A 20,537-nucleotide genomic window follows, 5' to 3' on the forward strand; every position below is an offset into this window, starting at 1 on the left:
ATGGGACCCAAACAAACTTCTTATGAAATTATGATTTGTAAAACTCAGAACTGAGATATGTGGTGGAGACCTAACTCACATTCAGGGAAGACGACAAAACACAAAGGACATCAGTAACTCTGGTCATGGTGCCTGCCATTCAGGGCTTTTTAGATTTTTGATTTGGTTTTCCTTTTCATCCTATCTTAGAGCATCTCTACTTATGTAATCAAATCTGAACATACAAGCAGCTGGATTTAATATCTGAGTTTATAAGACATCAAGTGAGACCCACTTGCAGTTTCTTTCCTTGTGTCTCGATGTTTTATGAACTCGGATATTAAATCCTGGTGCATAAATGCTCAGAATTAAATAAATAAGATTAGATTATGAAAAAATAAGGAGAATATAATTTTACACTTTGTTTTATGAGAGTCTTCACATCATATGTTTTGTGATATACCAAAAAGCATAGAGCAAATGTCATATTTTGGGAAAGCTGGGATACTTGATAGATTAGCTTTAGAAAAAATGTTCTCTTTCTAGGAATCAGAGGCAGACTATTTTCTTGCTCCTGAATGGTAAGAACAGGTGTAACATATTTTCTTTTATGTTATGTTTCCATTTAGCATTTTATATTTTTATAGACAATGCTATTTAGGGATTACTTAAAAATGAAAAATGAAAAAAATTCCATTTATTTTTTTAACATTTTAGTGAATTAGTATTTCTAAATAAAGGATTGCTTTCATCAGGTATTTATTACTTTAAAACTTTTTAGACAACAAGGTCCAACTGTATAGCACAGGGAACTACATTCAATGTTCTGGGATAAACCATAATGGAAACGAATATAAGAAAGAATATATATGTATATGTGTGTGTGTGTGTGTGTGTGTGTGTGTGTGTGTGTGTGTTTTTTATATATATATATATATATATATATATATATATATAGCTGAGTCAGCAGAAATTAACACAATATTGTAAATCAACTACACTTCAATAAAAAAAGACTTTTCAACCAACTATATTACAAATGTTTTAAACTGCTGTTTCCTTAAAAACCTGTTCAAAAGAACTGAATGTTTCAGTCTGGAGGCCAAAAGAGATTTTTTTTCCCCAGTTGCAGAAAAAAAGCAATGTTTTTTTTGTTTTTTGTTTTTTTTTCTTTTTCGCGGCACGTGGGCCTCTCACTGTTGTGGCCTCTCCCATTGCGGAGCACAGGCTCCGGACACGCAGGCTCAGCGGCCATGGCTCACGGGCCCAGCCGCTCCGCGGCACGTGGGATCCTCCCGGACTGGGGCACGAACCCGTGTCCCCTGCATCGGCAGGCGGACTCTCAACCACTGCGCCACCAGGGAAGCCCCAAAAGCCATGTTTTTAAGTACTTTTATTTTCAGTGCTGCAAAGCTTGAAATTTATTCTTTTATTAAACGCCAGTGTAATTTTTCTCAAAAAAGTAACTCAAAGGAATAATTTGCCTCAATGTACTAGACTGGCATTTTAATGATACACAAAAGTTTCATTCCGTGCTCTACATACAACTGTTTCATCTACTTTGACAGTATCTACTATTTACACTCAAAGGATACAACTCATATCAACTACATATATGTGCATTTTTAAGAGTCTGATGTCGTGCCAGGCAATGTTGACTTCACACCAGTGAAGTGGCATCAGTGTATCCATTTTAAAATGAGAATACTGAGGCTCTTGGAAGTTAAGTTACTTATTCAGTAGTATAAAAAAAGGAATGTACAAAATGGTGTATCTAATGTATTAGTAAGATACCTGGAATCACAGATATCCTTAGCAAAAGATCCTTGGAGAGCAAGGAGTACCACTCCCTTGTCCTAGAGATGAGCAAGTTGAGGCTCAGAGTGGCTGCATGGCTTTCCCAAGGCTCTATGGATGGTTAATGTACAGCAGGCAGATCCCCTGCCTCACAGTCCAGTGCTCTTGCTTCAGGAGTCCTTCGCTTTGTACCACCCTTTCACCAACAGGCTCCCTGACTACGGCCTCTCAAGCAGTGGGCTACATACAGGCAGGTGGCTCCCACATAGGGACCCGATACTGAGTCTGAATGTGTCATACGCGCAGGACTAGCAGGAGACCAGCCCTTACTTCGGATGGGCTCTGGTTCCGGGGAGCCAGACGGTGGGACCATCAGAGACTGGGGGCTGCTCTTTTTTTCTCCATTGGCTGTACCAGCTGCTGAAGCAACAGCCTGGGAATCTGGATTCTCAGCACGAATGGTCAGTTTCACTGTTGTCCTCGCTGTCTTCAAAAGGCTAATAAACTGGCAGGGTGTTGGTTTAGAGGGGAAATAAAATTTACAGGCAAATTAGTAGACTTATACTTCCACTATTATAGCTGGAAACTAGAAGCATCTATGGTTGAGAGAAGAGTCAGAGGCAAATTGTTTCCCTGTCAGGACTTGAGTGGTCAAGCAAGAATGGTTGCAGTTCCTTTCTAGTTTCTCCAATTCCCTGATATTGATTAAGGCCACAGTTAATTTCTGCTATAAATCTAGTTCTGACCATATTGTTCATTATATAAGTAACGGGCTTTCAACTTTTTACATTTCTAATTAATACTGCCCAGTTCTCTGGATTCTTACAACCTTTGAAGACATATGGGGTGCTTTACCCACTTCTGATTCTACAGAGAATGCGAAGCAGCTTACGCAAACATTTTTAATAATATGGAAACGCTTAGGTTAAAAGCAAGATAAGGAACACTGTGCAACAGAAGAATCAAGCCAAACGGCAAGTTAGAACATACACATGTGAGTTAAAGCATCAAACCCATACAATTATTAAAACTGAATTTAAAAATGGTTTAAGCATCTTGCTGGCCAATGTAGAAATGGAAACATTGACACTCCAAATCTCAAGAAAAATAGGGTTTTTTTCCTAGCACTTACGAAAGGCCTCAAATGAGACTCCTGGTAAGTACGGTATTAACATCACTTTTGAGGAGGAAGACACTCAGGCACAAGTAACTGTTTAACCCCAATAAAAGTTATACATTTAATGGTTGAGTTTTAAAATCTGTTTATAAAGCAATATACATAGTGGATATTTTATAGGAGCAAACATCCATTAAAAAATATTCCTTTAGATTTAATACTAAGTTGAACTTTGTTTAGAAGTTCCAAGTTTTCCTAAGGAAAAACTGAAATGATATTTATCAAAAATGCTGACTGAATCCTGAATTTATCAGGTAACAAAAAATACCTTAACATCATCTTAATTGGAAAACAGAAAGTAGAAATTAAATAAGTTCCAAAGAATCTCTTCTTCCTTGCAGATATCTGTCTAAAATAGCTACACAGCTCTGATTCCCTATGACTGACCCCCCCTCCCCATACACGTTTAGCCATGTTCAAGGATGAGTTTATGGTTTCATCTGCTTTCTTTTGGAAAAATACCTTTTCAACAGGATAGCCAACAACAACTTCATCATCTACAGCCAAAATCTGATCTCCAACTTTGAGCCGTCCATCCTAGATGGAAACATGGAAGATTCTGAGTGAATTTACAGAAAGAATTCCCTCCCCACCACTTTCTGAGAGTGAGAAGAGGGAAGGCTCACCCTGGCTGCTGCCCCGTGCTCTGTTAGACTCTTTATGATGACCCCGCTGAGTGTATCTTCTTCACTGATGGCAATGCCCAAACTCCCCTGATCCTAGAGAAGCAAAAACAGAAACACTCAGAAAACGTGAAACAGGTTAAATTTATCCAAATGGAAAGGTATGTGACCGAAACTTCTGAACACTGTCTTCTTACCCAAGGGCTAGAAAAGAAAACTGTTCTAAAATCCACTATTACAGGGCTTCCCTGGTGGCGCAGTGGTTGAGAGTCCGCCTGCCGGTGCAGGGGACACGGGTTTGTGCCCCAGTCCGGGAGGATCCCACATGCCGCGGAGCGGCTGGGCCCGTGAGCCATGACCGCTGAGGCTGCGCGTCCGGAGCCTGTGCTCCGCAGTGGGAGAGGCCACAGCAGTGAGAGGCCCGCGTACCGCAAAAAAATAAAAAAAATAAAAATAAAAAAATCCACTATGAGAAATCTCTTCTTAAGCAAACTTTCAATTATTTTAATGGGATTAAATTCTCCTCCATCAAATAAATAGTCAAATGTTTTCACTCCTCCCATGTGTCCACTATCTCTAGTATCTTTAGCATATATATCCAGTAACATATCTCTAGTAACTCTAACAAAATATCTAGAGAACTAAAACGTATTCAACAATTTAATGACTGTACAACGTCTGAGAATTTAGCTCTGTGTAACTGGCTAACTAAGTGATTCAACACCAAAGTATCCTCCTTCTTCCTCTTTCTGGCCTACAGCTTAGAGATAACCGCTAACACTGGCCCCTTCATCCTTTTCTGCTGTCCTTCCTCCTTTAGCAGACAGACTGCCATGACTGCTCATGCGCTGTCCTTTCTGGGGCGGAATACCCAGACTGGTTACTTCAAATACTCGTGTTCTGATGTGGTGCGGAGTGAAAATTCTCTCAACTCTGAACTCAAAGACCTGCACTGAAAACCTGCCAAAGCTAGAAGAGCTACACCTACTTTTGTCTATATTTTCCACACTTTTTTTTTAATGAAAACCAAGTGTTCCATAACATTGGGTTTTACCTTTTCTTAACGTTTACATGAACAAAATTACCATAGGGTTTTACACATTTCATTCTGGTTAGAGCTAGCAACCTTTCTCATTAGAGTTTGCACCTAGGGAGATGGAAAGCAAAAGAGAGAAAAGGGAATCTTGCCATGGTTTCTCTGAAATGTATACATGAGAGCAAATGTCGCCACCAGACATTTAAGATCACGACAGTGAGATAAGCCTTCACCATCATTTTAAAGATTATCAACACTGTGGCTTTGCAATGATGATTAATGCTTGACGACTTTCCGACTGTCACTGTGCATCCTCTCTGCCACTGCTCTTTTCACGTGTATACAGAGAAAATCACACACTTTCAGGGAAAGCAGAGCTCGGCTGTAATTTCCTTTCTGGCTAGCTCTAGAAATTTGGATACGTTACCTAACCTATCTCTTAACCTCAACTTTCTTATCTCCAAAAAAAAGGGAAAATAATTCTTGCCAACTACAAGTTTGCTGTGAGGATCATGTGTAGCAAGAAAAGGCTTAAAAGCCTGACACACTATGCAAAAGTGTTGCTATCACACACACATTCCTTCTACTTATAACTCTACAGGATATAATCAAGTTGACTTCAGATAAAGTGCCTAAGCTTGCCAGCATTTTGAAACCCCGAACTCTGATCTACTGGTCAAAGAATCAGGCACACTGAATAGGAAGGTCAACGTGCTATGAGACTGACAAGTCTCAATGCTGATGCCAAATGTAAAAAACTGAGCTACCCTCTATTTGGGACACTCCACACCAATGCTCTTTCCTACTACCACAAATAAATATTCGTTTGAATAAGTAATACTCTTTATCTACCATGGCTGTATGTACTCAATTCTGAGATTTGATTCTATTATTGTCTATTCACCTAACTGTAGTCAGAAAAGTACTTTACCAAGTACAGACGGCATTTGCTGGCTGTTTACCTAACATCCATTCTCGTCGTACTCCTTTATACAAACTCAGAGACTTCCACTAGAATATCCAGTCCCCTCTCCCCCAGCTGCCTCAAACGACTCTCTCTTAAATGGCAATAGAATGAGGGATTCTTGAATGGAAGTGTATGGACTTCTTGATAGAAAAAGCTTTAATAACTTCTTTTCCCTCTATCCACAACGCAAACTGCCCACGATGACTTTTCTTAAACGTGTATGATAAGACCACAGCAATCCATTTTTGTAGAGTTATTTTTTAAAAAAGAAATCAAGCCAAGAAGAGTCACAGTATTTTTTTTACACTGAATGCTTAACAAAATCTAATCACATGCCAGGCTTTATGCCCACCACTTTATAAACAACTCACTTAATCTTTATAATTACAATATTATCAGAGGTAATACTATCATCTCCAATTTATAGGTAAGAAAATGGAGGCAAAGCAAGACCACACAATGTGTGAAGTCTGGACCTGATGAAACAAAGATTCAATCCAGACAGACTGCCTCTGCTGCCCTGGACGCCTTGGAGCTGGGGAGTCGCAGAGGAAGCACCCCTTTCTGCTGCAGTATTCCACGCTCAATCCCTCTATCCCACCACCCTACCTCCGCCCTTCCTCTCCTCTTCCCTGAGCAGGTCACTACTCTTTCTGCTTCTACTCCGCTCATCCGCTGCCCACCTGCTTTCCAGCATGAGCCTGCAGCACTTGAAAACATTTACAGGTGCTGCTCAACATCTGTTCAACAAACCACTTCTTTAAAGTGGTCACTTGAACCTAAGGCTCATCTTTGCAAAAGCAAATACCTCAGGGATGCCTATCGGTGAGACTTCTAGTTATCTGAGCTTTCGGTTTCACGAAGGACAAAGACAATAACTTCCGTTTCTTTATTCTTTCTATTTCCTCCATAGCAGGTCCTTGGTAAATAAATCAAAGGAGAGATCACTAAATGTCATACCTTGGGATAATCATAAAGGCAGGAGAAGCTGGGTCCCTGCCCAAGTATCAATTAGCACAGTGGTTCTCAAACTTCAGTGCACACTGGCATCACAGAGAAGGCTTATCATTAAAACGCAAGATGCGGGGGCACCCCCCAAAGCTCCTCATTCAGGAGGTCAGGGTGGGCCCACACACCTGTACTTCTAACAAGCTCTCAGGGGGTGCTGATGCTGATGCAGCTGGTCTGGAGCCCAGTTTTGAGAACCAGTGAATTAACACACCAGTGTCAAGGAAGTCACATCATTTCACTCCAATTCAAAGCAGATTTACCTTGGGAAGCTCCAGATGTTGCACGTTTGGAAATGAACTGAGGTCCACAGCTGCATCGGAAGTAGTAACACTCGGTTCAGCCTGACAGAGGGAAAGAAATGACAAAATAGGCAACTGAGTGTTATGTAGTTTTGTTTGTTTAAATACAGGGACTACTTAAACAAAATTATTTCATATGCTGTAATTCCTTATTACTATTTTATTATTTCATGACATTTATGAACATTATATTCTCTTTAAAATACGAGTGAGGTGTGATTAGACAGCAATTATTTTGGAGCACAAAGACACAAGGTGCTCCTCAAGACTGCCTGGGTTTACTCCACAGTGCTATCTAACAAGAACCCAGCTCCAAACGGTGCAAGCACTGAAACACAGAACACCAGCAGAGGCACCATTCACTATGCTTTACTGTGCTAGTAGTCATCAAGTGTATTTAGGAGCTATTAATTGCTTTACCTGAAAATTACTAAAATCCATTTTCTTAAGGGACATATTTGGTACAATTCTTATGAAAATAAATTTTTCTCCCTTATAATCTTGAAAAACCACTTGACTCAGTTCACCATTATGATCAGTGAGTTAGTTCACCAGCATGAAACAATGATTTCTGCATCTTCTGTACAGAAAAACCCAATGTATGGATATTAATTTAGGGAAGAGCGTTTCCATTTCTATGCCTTTTCCCACTGATAGTTATCATGGTTCCTCTAATTTTAAGCTTTTCTCTCTCTCGTATCTCCTTTTACTCATCATTCTAAGCATGTATCCAACGCATGTACAAATCAAAACAAAACTCCCACCAAGAACTCAATTTTTTGTCACCCTCTAGCCATTGCCTCGTCTTTCCTAATTTCTTATCCATCATTTGCTTTCTCAAAATCACTAATAATCTCCTAATTGGGAAATCCGAAGAACTCTATTCACCTTCTCACTTGAGCTCCCTGCAGTATTCAAGGCTGTGGAATATACCCTTTCTCAACGGGGCTCTCCTCAGCTGCTGTGCAACATGCCCGCCTGGTTCTTCTTCATCTCTGACCTCTCTTTGTCAGCCTTCCTCCTTACTGTTGATATTATACATTTCTGACCTGGGCCCTCTTCTTCTCTAAATGTTTGCCATAGCCAGAGCCTCAGCTCCCATGGCTCCCAAGTCGGCATCTATGGGGATTCATCTCTAAACTCTACACCAGGCGTCTCCATGGACACTCCTACCAGGCTTTCCAACAGGCACTTCATTCCTAAGTTGCCTCAGAGAGAATGTTCTCTACTTTTTTTTTTTTTTTTTACAAATATCTGCTTCTCTTTTTTATTTTAATGAAAGTTAGCCATCAATCGAGTCACCAAGTCGGATATCTGGAAGCCTCATACCTCTTGTCTGTATCATTCACCAGTTTATTCTCAGCCCAAAACACAGAACCTATTACAAGGCAGATACTCAACAAATATTTGTTGGATAAACAGATTATCAACCAGTCATTTTTCCTCACTGAGTATATTTAGTTAGGGATGAAGTAATGTCAATTTGGGTCCTAAATATCTGACATAACCACGTCTTCTTCTCTCTCTTTTTTTTTTTCTGCATTCGTTCAGGCCCTCATTATCTATCCCCTGAACTACTCCAATAATGTTCCTACTCCCTTTAACTTAACTTCTCTGCCCTGCAACCTGTGATTTTTCTCTGCACCATTTCCAGAGAAGTTTTTAAAAATATAATGTTCATTCTTTGAATGTGCAAAGACATGGCCTCAAAGACAAAGTCTGCACCATGATCCCCATGATCCGACCCTACCCATTCCCTGCCTCCCACTGTTGGTAACACTCTGCAGTTATCAAATCTCTTCACTTGCCAGAGCCTCCAGGCCAGTCCTCAATCCACGTGCTCTGCCTGCAATGTTTATGGCTCCCAAGTCATCTACTTCCAATATACACTTCGTGTGTAACCTCCCCTATGAAGTCTTACTCTCGCTTTCCCTCCAGAGGTAAAACTGTCAACTCCTTTTCTACCTTCATTATTCCCTTTGCAGACTCTACTAGTAGCCTTCATGTAAGTGGTGTGCTTATTTACATAAGTGTTTCTTATACTAGGGTATAAACATCTTGGGTGCCACGGCTATGTCTTACTTATCTTTTATATCCCTGCAAGAGTTCTATAATTGTTAGCTGAATTAATAAGTGGTGTATCAAGCAAATCTTCCCAGAAAAACAAGCATAAGCTACATACCTCCTTATTTTGAAGATTCTCTGAGGTAGCAGGCAAAGGTTCCACTGTATGCCCAGGACATACGGCCATCTGACTCACTGCATCTTTACTTCTAAAGGAAAAAAGCACTGACCTATCATATCATGAGCATTCATATGATTTTCATCCTTTAGCTTGAAGACTCAGATTATTAGAGAAAATTCTGGGACCTGGAACTACAACACCCACACATTTATATATGTTTTATTTTCATTCAAAAGAATTAAGAATTGAAAGGCAAAGGAAAAATATTTAATAAACCAGAAAGAAATGCTCACCTGATAAAAATTATTTTTACTTTAGAAGGGGCACATTTGATGATTGATGAAGCATTCTGATGACTTCTTCCATATAAAATTTGACCATTGATCTATGAGAAATAAATATCATTAACTGAACCTAGAATTTTAACTTCACACATTTTGATCATCCTATCTAATGAAAAGCACATTTGTTATCTAATGAAAAGCACATTTGTTTCTCCCTTTAAAATATTATATATATTTTTTCTTCCTAGAACATGAACCTGACTTTGATGGTGAGAAAAGAAAAGCTCGTGTTTAAAGCCAACATTAAAATAACATGCATGTAGTCTGATCTCCATGGACTAAAGAGGTACCACTTGGACTGACTATAGGACAGTATTCAGGCAGGCGACAAGCTTCTAGAGTGCTTTGTACCAAGCAAGGGCTCTGTGGAAGCACCTGTGACCCACACAGATCATCCTGGGAAGGCCCTGACTGTCATGGCTCCGAATTAACCTCAAAACTCAAGGCCTGGGAATAGGCCAGTGGGAGAAGCAGTGCCAGGGGATTCAGGGTTTAGGCAGCAGAATGTGCGTAAGCAGCCCAGTACCTAATGGAAACTGCCAATCATCCTGTCATTTAGCCACTGCTGACTGAGCCTCCCTAGCCAACAGGGAAACACAGGAGGCACGGTTCAAGCAGCGTAAAGACACATGGATCCCAGCCTACAGGAGGCGAGGACGAACAAATCAAGCAAACACAATTCTAATACTGTAAAGTATGGCCCACAAGTTTATTTTGCTTGGCGGGCTGAATTACTGTGTTTGTTATTTAGCCTCAAATCTGACCCCGCCACACCCCACCCCCATGACGTCTACCATTAGGGATTCAACTCCTAGAAGGTTCAGTGGATCAGTCTCATTACCAGGGCATGATTGGCCATTTGGTTTTTTCAAAAGTTCCTAATAAAAATGCAGCACACAAAAAAATGTATTTGAAGTGTGATCTTTATTACTGTCTTGGGGCAAAAATTGTTTCTCGTGTTATATAGTCACAACCTTTTAATGGAAGTTAATGGGAACATGGGCTGTAGTTAGTAGAGATTTGGTCTAGAGCCAAATTTGCGGCAATGTATCTATTTTATTAGAGAAGCGGTAGTTTCCTCAGTCACCATATGAGACCCGGGTGGATTTTCCGGAAACTGATGGTTCCACTGCATCAATTCAGCGAGAGTAAATTCAGTGCTTTCCACAAGAACTTACCTCTAGAAGCTCATCTGCAATCTGCAATCGACCATCTTTCCCAGCTGCTCCATTTGGATCAATCCCCACTATAAAAACACTCATCCTGGACCGGTCTTTGTTCCCAGCAAGACTCAGACCCAAACCACTACGACCCTTCTCCAGTTCAATCATATGTAGCTCGCCTGTTAGGGTTCCATAACGCTCTCTGATATTTTCTACACACAACAAGAACAAAAAACCCACAGATAGTAAGAGCTAATTCACAGCCAAACGCTTTACTATGGAAGGTTATTTAGAATGGCATCATAAGGGCATATTTGTACCAAAATGAAATCCTTAGCAGTTAAGAAAACGCTAAATAGACTGGCGGCCTGGGCGTCAAGACTGGTTTCCTGGAGCACCCAATCTTTGAGGAATTTCTCTGCATCCAGGGTGCAGAGCACAGTATCTGATTAATCAGTTCACCTGGGGTGATCAGGCCCAAAGAAGTGATCCACATTAACAAACTCTCAAAAGACTGTGATTAAAACAGAAAGTTACTTTATCATTTGCAGAGAGCAGAACATCCAGAGGACTTGTCTCTACTGGTCAGTGGAAGCTTTTCTTCCACAGGGAAATCTACACGACATGTCACATCATGTCGGCTGGTGCTCGGTACAAAGATCCAGAATAAAGGGGATGGGTTTTCTTATTGCACAGAGCCATCAGGCCACACACACTGATGTACCTGCTGTCATTGAATGAGACCTTTCATACCTCACATCCCACGTGTTCAAGAGGTAGAGTTTATTCTTTAATCTGAGAGGGCAAGGCCACAGGTAGGTGCCCCAGGCCCAGATGAACAACCAGCCAGTGGCCAACACTAATTACCAGGCACGTGAGTGAGCCATCTTGGAGGTCCAGCCCAGCTGAGCCCAGTCGACCACAGCACCTTGACAGGTTAATAATAACTTGTTTTCTTAAGCCATTAAGTTTTGGGGTGGCTGTGACAAGGTAATATATGAACATTCCATTTGATGTTTTCCTCAGAGTACATTCTGGCCACCCTGATGGATTAGCAAAACATTCTAATTTCATTAGAAATACACTGAGAAAAGTGCAAACTTTACAAATCATTTCTTAGAAAACATTACTATTTGGCTAATGTCATGCATTCTATGTTGATTCTTAACTGCGTCAATTTCATAAATTGCCATGTCCTGACTCCTTCTTGAATCTTAGCAGCACAAATTTTGTGCTCTGTACTTCCTAAGAGCATACACCATAGTATTCTTAAAAGAAATAATTACATTTTTAAATGAAACTTTTTAAAGCACTGACACAGAACTTTGAGCTTCATATTTCCCTGTAAAATGGCTTATTTCCTTAGGAAACGGAGATACACCCACGATCCTAATAACAGCTGCCTTCGAATGCTTCCTATGCATCATTATGGCTCCTCAAACATTATCTAATTCACTGTTAGCAACAGGGAATGTAGGAACTGAATTTTAAAAAGGGGGATATCACCAGGCTGAAACTCAGAGGCAGTTAAACAACTTCCCAAATGTCCCAAGGTTGTATCTCAACAATTATACTATGTTACCATCTTAGTACAGAAAATACCTAAAATCAAGGCTGTTCCACCAGCAACAACAAATAGATTTTTACAGTGAGGAATCTGAGGCCTAGAGTGGGGGTGACAACTTGTTCGAGACCAAGAGATGGCTCATCCAGTTCAGCTTCTGAAAGAGTGCCCTGTCCTTTTTAACTCTCATACAAATGGCAAAGTGGGCTTGAACAGGGATGCAGATTTAAACAAAGAACATGATTTCATGCCTCAGGAATGTGTGTATTCAAGTATAACGAACAGCAGTTTTTTCCACACAAAACTGCAGCATGTATAACCGAAGGTGAAACGTACTTATTCATCCAGGACCTAAGCCTTGAGAAACCCAGAGCTACTTTAATACCTCTTATAAGTCAATGCATTTCAAAAAGACAACTTACTCCAGCTGCAACCAAACTCATCCTCTTTGTCCACATCTGCTGAAATTTCACTTGCCGATGACTGTGCATGATCCTCGCTCATTTCTGCAAATGCTGGAGGAGGGGGCGGAGGCACACTGCACAGCGGAGCCTTTTCTGGCTCGGATTCTGACTGACTGGGAGCCTGTGGGAACAAGAAGAATGCAGTGGGTACGCAGTCTAAGGAAGGAAGACTCAACGGAAAGAAATAAGTCTGCAATGTCAAAAAAAAAAAAAAAAAAAAAAGCGTAGCTTTAAAATATCTCACATATTAAATAATGGGAAAATATACATATATAAAAAATGGTAGAAAGGATTCAGGTAAAGTTTAAATACACTAAACAAAATAGTATGTTCAGAGCACAATCCATTAAATGGTTATATGGTATTTTAAGGTGAAGAATTAAAGGCTTAAATAACTTAAGATGAAAAGTTGTACAAACTTGCTTTTTTGGAAAAAATATTCTCATTCGAAAGTTATCTGGGCAAGATTTTGGGGGTCTAGGAAAGGCTTCCAAGAAACTAGAAAAAAATTAATGAAGTTAATCATATAATCAAGCAAAGCAGTTCAAAGCTTGTTAGTGAGAAGATATTTAAAGAATTTTTTATTTCTTCCTGAATCCTCTCTCAAACTGACTTGTAACAAATTCATGAAAATGAGCATTGCACATGCAGGGTTCATCTACCAGGGAGACTGTTAGCAAAGAGCACACAAATTCAGATCTCAGGGGTCTCTGGTTTTAAGGGACAAAACCACCAGCCCCTTACCAACGTAGCCCTAAAGGAAAATGGGAAAACAGGGTTGAATACTTCATACAAACCCCAAGTTTGGCTGGTATATTTGCTGTCACTTAGGGCTACAAGTCTTATTAAAAAAAAAAAAAAAAGGACTTGGTATCATCAGGTTCTTTTTTTCTTTAATTGAAACACAGTTGATCAAATTTTTATATTATAGATTATCAAGCAGAATATTAGAGTTAGAAAGGCCCTTAAGTCATTTTATTCATTTTGCAGATTAATAACCCAAGGCTGTGAGATGTGAAAGATTTTGTTCAGAATCACCCAGTGATACTAGACTTCTTTTTGCTTAATTCTTAACCTAATCCAATGCACTTTCCATTATATCATGTTGTCTCCTCCAATTTCTACAGTAAGACAGAGAGTACCTAACTCAAGAGTCAGAGATACCCAGCTAAAGTTCCAACATTGCGGTCAGGCTGTCCCTGATGCCTTGAACATACATTTTTCCTTCCTTCTTTGTTTTACCTTTTTTTTTCCTATATAAAAATCCCTCTGATATACCTTGTTTTATATGTGTATATCTGGAAAAAGATTGTGACTAAAATATTTCTTAGAGAACACACTAAATGACAGGCATGTACAAATACTTAAGAATAATTCATGTCAAGAATCAAAATATACCTAAAAATGAAACTATAGGGCACTGAATGTGATCTTTCTTTGATGATTCAGAAAACACTTTAGATGCTAAGCTACCCCAAAAATGATCCTGGCAAACATGAATTACTATTTTTCCGGCAAAGCGAGCTGATTTTTAGACACTTAGGGGCAACAGATTTTTCAAGTCACAGAATCTGCTGCATTAAAATGTTTGGTTTACATACCATTGGCCAAACAGACAAAAACTACTAATGGAAACAGAATCCTTGTTATCCTCCCAAGTGTTGTGCCATAAAACTCTCAAATTAGCAATGTACAAATAAATATAAACAGACAAATAAAAAACTTCATTTGATCCAATGGAGGTTCATTAAATAGACTAGGGTAGGAAGGAACATGTAATTTAGAATTTTTCTGGTTAAAAGTTTTTAAAAAATTTACCTCTCTAACAATGGAAAATGTGAGAAAACATGAATTAAGCCCATTTCATTTTTAAAAAGTGGAACAAAATCTAACTTGCCATAATTTTAATAAATTTATGGATGCATATTTTATAGATCTTACTCTCTGCATAACTTTTCTGAGCTGTTATTTTCCTTAAAAACAAACAAACAAACAAAACCTGCTTGTCTAAAAACTATTCAGAATCTTACTTAGGCAGAACATTTTCGTACTGTGAATGAACTCAAATGGTGCCCTAACATAACTGATTAATCATAAAGCCAATACAAGCCTACGTTTACTAAAGGGGCAATTAGGTGTTCTATTTTATTATCCCTGATACTCTCATTCTTACTGAGATCATGTAATTTAGCTTGCTGTTGACACTTCTTAAAATTTACCAGTGAAGATACAACTCTTTAACAAAGACCATTTAGCCTTCATTGGCAAAAATGCAAAGTGTACTTGAAATCATTCCATGCCATGTATGCACACAAGTATAACGTACACACACAGCACACTGTAACACACCCACTTACTTGTGAAAATTTCACATTAAGACAAACCTTAAATGGTGTGGGAGCAAAAGGGTTAGTTGGGGAACAACGGAAGAGAACTCTACTTGAATTCTGTAATGCCTACAGTAACAGAAAACATATTCCTTCAGATATAGCATCTTTGGTTATCCATATTACAATAACATGAAAAATCCAATGAATATTCATAAAATGCTTCCTGAAAAAAATTAACAGCTTTCTTCCTTTCACGATCAAATTATAGTATACAAGTTCTTGTAAGTTTTTGTTTCAATTTTGGATTTATAATTTCATCAGAATATGAGAATATCCAAGTATAGATTTACAAATGTTGAAACAGTTCCATGTTTCCTCGTAAGGCATTTACACGGACATACTTTATGAATATTCAACAAAATCCTGCATATACACAATTATGTATGGAGTGATTAACTAACAGAAGAGCTTTTAGGACTACCTTGTATAAGTCTGAGAAGGATTTAAACCAATACAAGGTTTTTAAAGAAATTATGTGTGAAAGTAGCTCATACATTTAGCAACTAACAAAAATTTATGTATCTGAAAATTCAACTCACACCAAAATATAGGAAAGGCATTGGACTCACGATTCTCCCTTACTCTTCAGAAGGGCCATGTAATTTCGGCTATAAAAATGAATAGGTTCTGGCAAGAAAATGTGCTTAAGAAAGGATTTGCACGCCCACTCCAAACACACAGTTTTTTGTTTTTTGTTTTTTTAATCCTTGCCCAAATTTAGTAAACACTGAACTGGGACAAAGGCACAGTAGCAACAAAGAACAAAACATTGGCAAAAGGCAATGGCAAGACAACGGTCATTATCCAACCTTGTCAGCGTTGAACTGTAGAGAATCAGCAAATGGGTTAGTGCTGCTGAACTTGTACTTAGGGTAAAGGTTGTGCGGCAAGGAAGGCAAAGGGGATTTCTAAAAGGAAACATAAGAGGCGCTGAGCGCAAAAGAAATGTACTTAAAACAACTCATTTATAAGGACAAAGCAATTGCTGATTTAAATAACTGTGCAACACTAGATCCTGTCAGATCTCATAATTAATTAATAACATCTTATCAAACAGCATAGAACTCAGGGTTTACCTCTAGCAACCTGAATCCACACTCAAATCTAAATCTGGCCACAAAACACACAGGAATCAAGTCTGTCAAACTGATCCCAAATTTCTTTTGTTTTCACTGAGTGTCTTCACTATCACCGACAGAGAAGCACATATATTTCACCCACTTATATTAACACATGTTCTGTGCATATCAGTAAACATGCTTCAAAACTGAAACCATAAAAGGTTTTCATTTACACTTAAAAGCAAATTATGCTTTTTTGGTAAAACAAAGAAAAAAGTGTCTATCTGTTGCAGAGTGCAAATTAAACATCTGTCCGCTAGTCCATTGGTAAAGTTCAGTATTCTGTTATCTTGTTTCCCAGTAAGGAAACTTTTCATACCTTGACTAGATATTAAGTTTGCTTCAATCAACAGTATTCTTTAATTTAAAAAATGAAATCAACAATTTTAAAAGAAATGACCTGCTGTACAGTGGTGTTCTCTATTTCTGCCCACTTTTTGTGGAGCTAGGAACATATATATATATATAAATTTCCTATAAACGTTCCCATATTACTGGGGAATTTATGAGGCTCTGGGTAATTTTTGAAGTCCTGCCTTACAGTGTTCACACAGGTTTTGTGGCTCGCCTGTGATATGCTCTGAGCTTGGACTACTGCAGCTGAATATACGTATTACAGGCAGGATGACTGCCAGAGAGAATGTAGCATTTTCAGAGTAAAAAAAAGGAAAAAAAAAGAAAAGTAATTTCCTTAGCACAATAAATTCTTCTCTTTTTTCACACTGCTATCTTTTTCTTTTATTGACTATATCTTTCAGGGGAAATTGCAGACGTTTAAAATTCATTTTGGCTCTAACTAAATGTTTGTGTTACTTCTCTCTATAAAAAAGCCCTACTGGCAAGCATCAAGAGTAGGGAGAGGTTGTCATGTGACACCACCCTGTATGAGAGAACACTCTACAAAGACTATCCTCACTCAATACGCCTGCACTAAAGCTTATGCCACATCACCCTTTCAATCTGCTCTTCTTGCAATGTTTTTCCTACAGAAGGAAGATGGGTAAAAGAAATGGGCACACTGACATTTCTGCTCATCTCAACTTTCTCTCTGCGTTTCAATTTAAAATGTCAAACTCCTGCTTTACAAAAAAGAAGATCACAAATGCCAAAAAACATGACCATTTATTAAGGTGGAAGAAATGACTAGGCAGAGATTAAAAACACAATCCTAGGCAAAGTAACTCAGTGCTATGGAAAGTAGATTATTTCTAATCCTCATACATGGAATTGTCAGGTTTTACATTTCCTTTATAATTCTGTAGAACAATATAAATCAAAATAATAACGGGAAGAAATGGAATATTTAAAAAGAGCTCTGGTTTTTTTGTTTGGCTTTGCTTTTTGTTATTTCAACTTGCAGCCCTTAAGGATTAGAATTTGGCCCTGATAGGAGAGTATAAAAGTACAGGATGAGCACAGCAAATGAAATAGTAGATCACTCTATTATGAGGGAAGGATTTATAGAAACAGACTATATCTCTTATTAAAAACTCAGTGATGAAACCCATGTTTATAGTTCCAAGGGCTGATGAAAACAGAAACGTTATTAACTAAGAAGAAGCACAGGGAAGGCAAAATCATCCTCTGGCCCGTATTAGTGGGACCCACCCTTTAATGCGACAATGCGGTCAGACTGAGTTTGAAGTGTCATACTGGTGGAATTATCAGGGCTAGTTCTGGGAAGTTCTAATTCTCGAACAGTTTAAGAGCCAAAGAGACTGACTGGCTTTTCAGTCTACGTACAAGTTTTTCTTGAAGCTTTATTATATCCAAAAATAAAATGTTTCTCATTAAGAGACTCTTATGTATGTGTAATTTTTTCCCTTTCGACTCCTGGAGACATCATTATTTTCATAGGGAAGTAAATCATTAAAAACAAAGTAGATCTCATCTTAAATGCAAAATTAATTCTAATTTCCCAAAGCAAAATATGTATGTAGAGGAGGAAAAATATCTTTCCTCTACCTGTCGTAGATTCTTGACTGGACCTCTGTAATGAAAAACAAATTAACCGAGGGAAAACCATGTATATTGATTTAACGTAAGTTTTGCATGACATGGGGCCTTCATAAGGAAATGAAGACCAGAAGAAATGGTTAAGTCTGAGTGTTTTTATAGGAGGTCTTACGAAGAGTAGAAAGTTACAGAAAATATGATAGGACAAAACAGCACGAGCTAAGGGTAGTTAACTGGCGGAAACTTAGCAAGGCCTGTTCATTCTGATTCCTCCCAGGATTCCTCCTCGTCTGGAGATAAGGATGCTCCTTTCCTTAAGACCTCTCAGGAGAGCCTTATGACCTGCTTCAGCAGAGAAGGGGTAGGTCAGAGTCTTTCCAGCACCTGCCTTTTCTCAAATAACTTCAGTTTAAATATTCAATATGCCAAGGTGTCGTATTTCAGGGTACCATGTCCTAAACCCTGTCACGTATCATTTGACTACACATGTCATTCTAAGCAAGATTTATTCTGTAATAATTGCTATAAATCAGGCTTCATTATACCTCAGATAATAAAATAGGAATATTTTCCAGGTGCATGAGAAAAATATCTTCCTAGTGCATTAGAAAATGTGACTGGCATTGAAAGAAATGTTTGTAGTTTTTTCAAAAGTAATCTGAGAATCCTATTCAGCAGTTTATAGTATTGTCCTAAATGATATAAAAGTTGGAAATTAAAAAAACAAAAAAGGAATAAAACCCACCCACACACAAAAAATAGCTTTAACTTAACTTAAACAGCCATTTACCAACATTATCATACTGTGTCTATGTTTAACACAACAAATGGAAACAAACGTAGAAAGATCTGTAGTTATTTAAACAAACTGAATAGCATCTGAAAAGAATGCAAGATGATACAGCCCCACCATTTGGCAGATTTTCTCATCTGAATGGATAATTATCACCTAACAATCAACAACTGAATGATTAAAAACTGCAGATGTGAAGATAACTGCTTACATTAAGAACTACTATTTCATTTCTTACAGTGAACTCAGACCAGAGCTACACCTGTCTTGACAACAAAGGGAAAAACCAATAGGATAAATCTGGTCACTTTGTTTCCCAGGGCACAGAATATTGACAAGTTCCTTTTACTGATCTCATCTAAAAACCTGTTCACTTGAGCACTGCTATCTTAAATTTTTAATTTTAAGAATTAAAATTAAATGTATTATACATAAAATTATGTATTTTAAGTTTTCTATGATTCTTTTTTCTATGATTCTTTTCACTTCCCTCACATGTGTTAACATTATCTTTCTAAATACAACAAACCCTAAAAACTAATAAGGAGGTATTTCAAAGAGATTCAGTATGACAGGGGTTCTTAAATCCGGAAGTGGAAATTCTCTATGAGCCTCAGGACATCTAGGAAACTCCTGAAATGCTGTGCAAACTTTGCAGTAAATGTGAAGAACTTTCTAAGGGGTATGTGGCCCCAAAATACTCAAGAACTGCTGCACAGGAAAATATTATTTTTTTCACCGAGGCATAAAGAAGAAATAGAAAAAAACAGTTTTAAACTCTTGGCATAATTTTCGTCTTCATAATTTTCAACACATCGAATACACAAAGCTTCACTTAGTATCTTCATAAACAACATTCACTGAATGTGCTTAGAATTTCTAAAACATTTTTTAAAGCCATTTCACCTGTGACGACTGACAGTAAAATGCATTAGTAGGTCTCTGTCCACCAGGGGCAATACGGTAATGAGAGCTACACAGTCAGTGATGATGGCTGGGAAACAGCAGGTATGAAATCACTAGATACAGTTTAAACAAAATCCATCATGGGGAAAGTTAATGTTCACTGGGATAGACAAATACATTAAAGATCATGCACAGGAAATCATGAGATTGCATAAACTGGAAATTCTGTCCAGAGAATAAATTTATAAAGAAAATGAAATCTCTCTGGCTTCTAAGGGACTTGACTAGACGTCACAGACTCTCAACCTGAATGACTCCACCACAACCCTCTTAACAACTTAAATATTTTATGACTAGAGTGAACACTAATAATTATCCATCTAGATGCCTATGAGCCACCAATGAATCCTACTTGTGTGTTTTTAACAGGCTTCAAGTGTCTGTTAAACATGGTAGAAGGGATTTCCAGGACAACTCAATGGGAAAAAAAAAAAAGCAAAATAAACTTCTAAAAAGTCTCCTGAGATTTCAAGACTCGATCTCAGGTCCTAGAAACAACTTGGCCCTGGATACATTAGATTCCAAGTTGAATACTGTTTGGATATGCCTACCTTGCCCTTTGTGTTTGCTTACCCTTGGTCTGTTTATAATGCTCTGTACCATAAAGACTACAGGGTTGCCTGCTTTCCGAATGGCTTCCACAGCTTGTTCATGGCTTGCATCTCTGAGGTCCATGCCATCCACCTGCAATGGAAGGCCTCA

At 38.4% G+C, this 20,537-nt stretch overlaps 1 protein-coding gene across 6 annotated transcripts in view; it reads right to left on the minus strand.

Annotated features, from left to right (window-relative positions):
- Positions 1–20,537, minus strand: part of MPDZ (multiple PDZ domain crumbs cell polarity complex component) — a 171,358-nt gene that overhangs the window by 18,683 nt on the left and 132,138 nt on the right. For 3 of the 6 annotated variants that reach the window (XM_032634997.1, XM_032635000.1, XM_032635001.1), the window contains 9 exons: positions 20,409–20,519; positions 12,568–12,730; positions 10,597–10,793; positions 9,368–9,459; positions 9,072–9,162; positions 6,851–6,931; positions 3,580–3,672; positions 3,416–3,490; positions 2,107–2,281 (listed from right to left, as the gene is read on the minus strand). In XM_032634997.1, the coding sequence (XP_032490888.1) occupies positions 2,107–2,281; positions 3,416–3,490; positions 3,580–3,672; positions 6,851–6,931; positions 9,072–9,162; positions 9,368–9,459; positions 10,597–10,793; positions 12,568–12,730; positions 20,409–20,519 (1,078 nt within the window). Of the gene's footprint in view, positions 1–2,106; positions 2,282–3,415; positions 3,491–3,579; positions 3,673–6,850; positions 6,932–9,071; positions 9,163–9,367; positions 9,460–10,596; positions 10,794–12,567; positions 12,731–15,808; positions 15,908–20,408; positions 20,520–20,537 lie in introns of all 6 variants that reach the window. The other 3 variants (XM_032635002.1, XM_032634998.1, XM_032635003.1) reach the window with 2 other exon arrangements.

Source organism: Phocoena sinus, chromosome 6 (genome assembly GCF_008692025.1).
Source record: "Phocoena sinus isolate mPhoSin1 chromosome 6, mPhoSin1.pri, whole genome shotgun sequence".
In the NCBI taxonomy this organism is placed as follows: Eukaryota; Metazoa; Chordata; class Mammalia; order Artiodactyla; family Phocoenidae; genus Phocoena; species Phocoena sinus.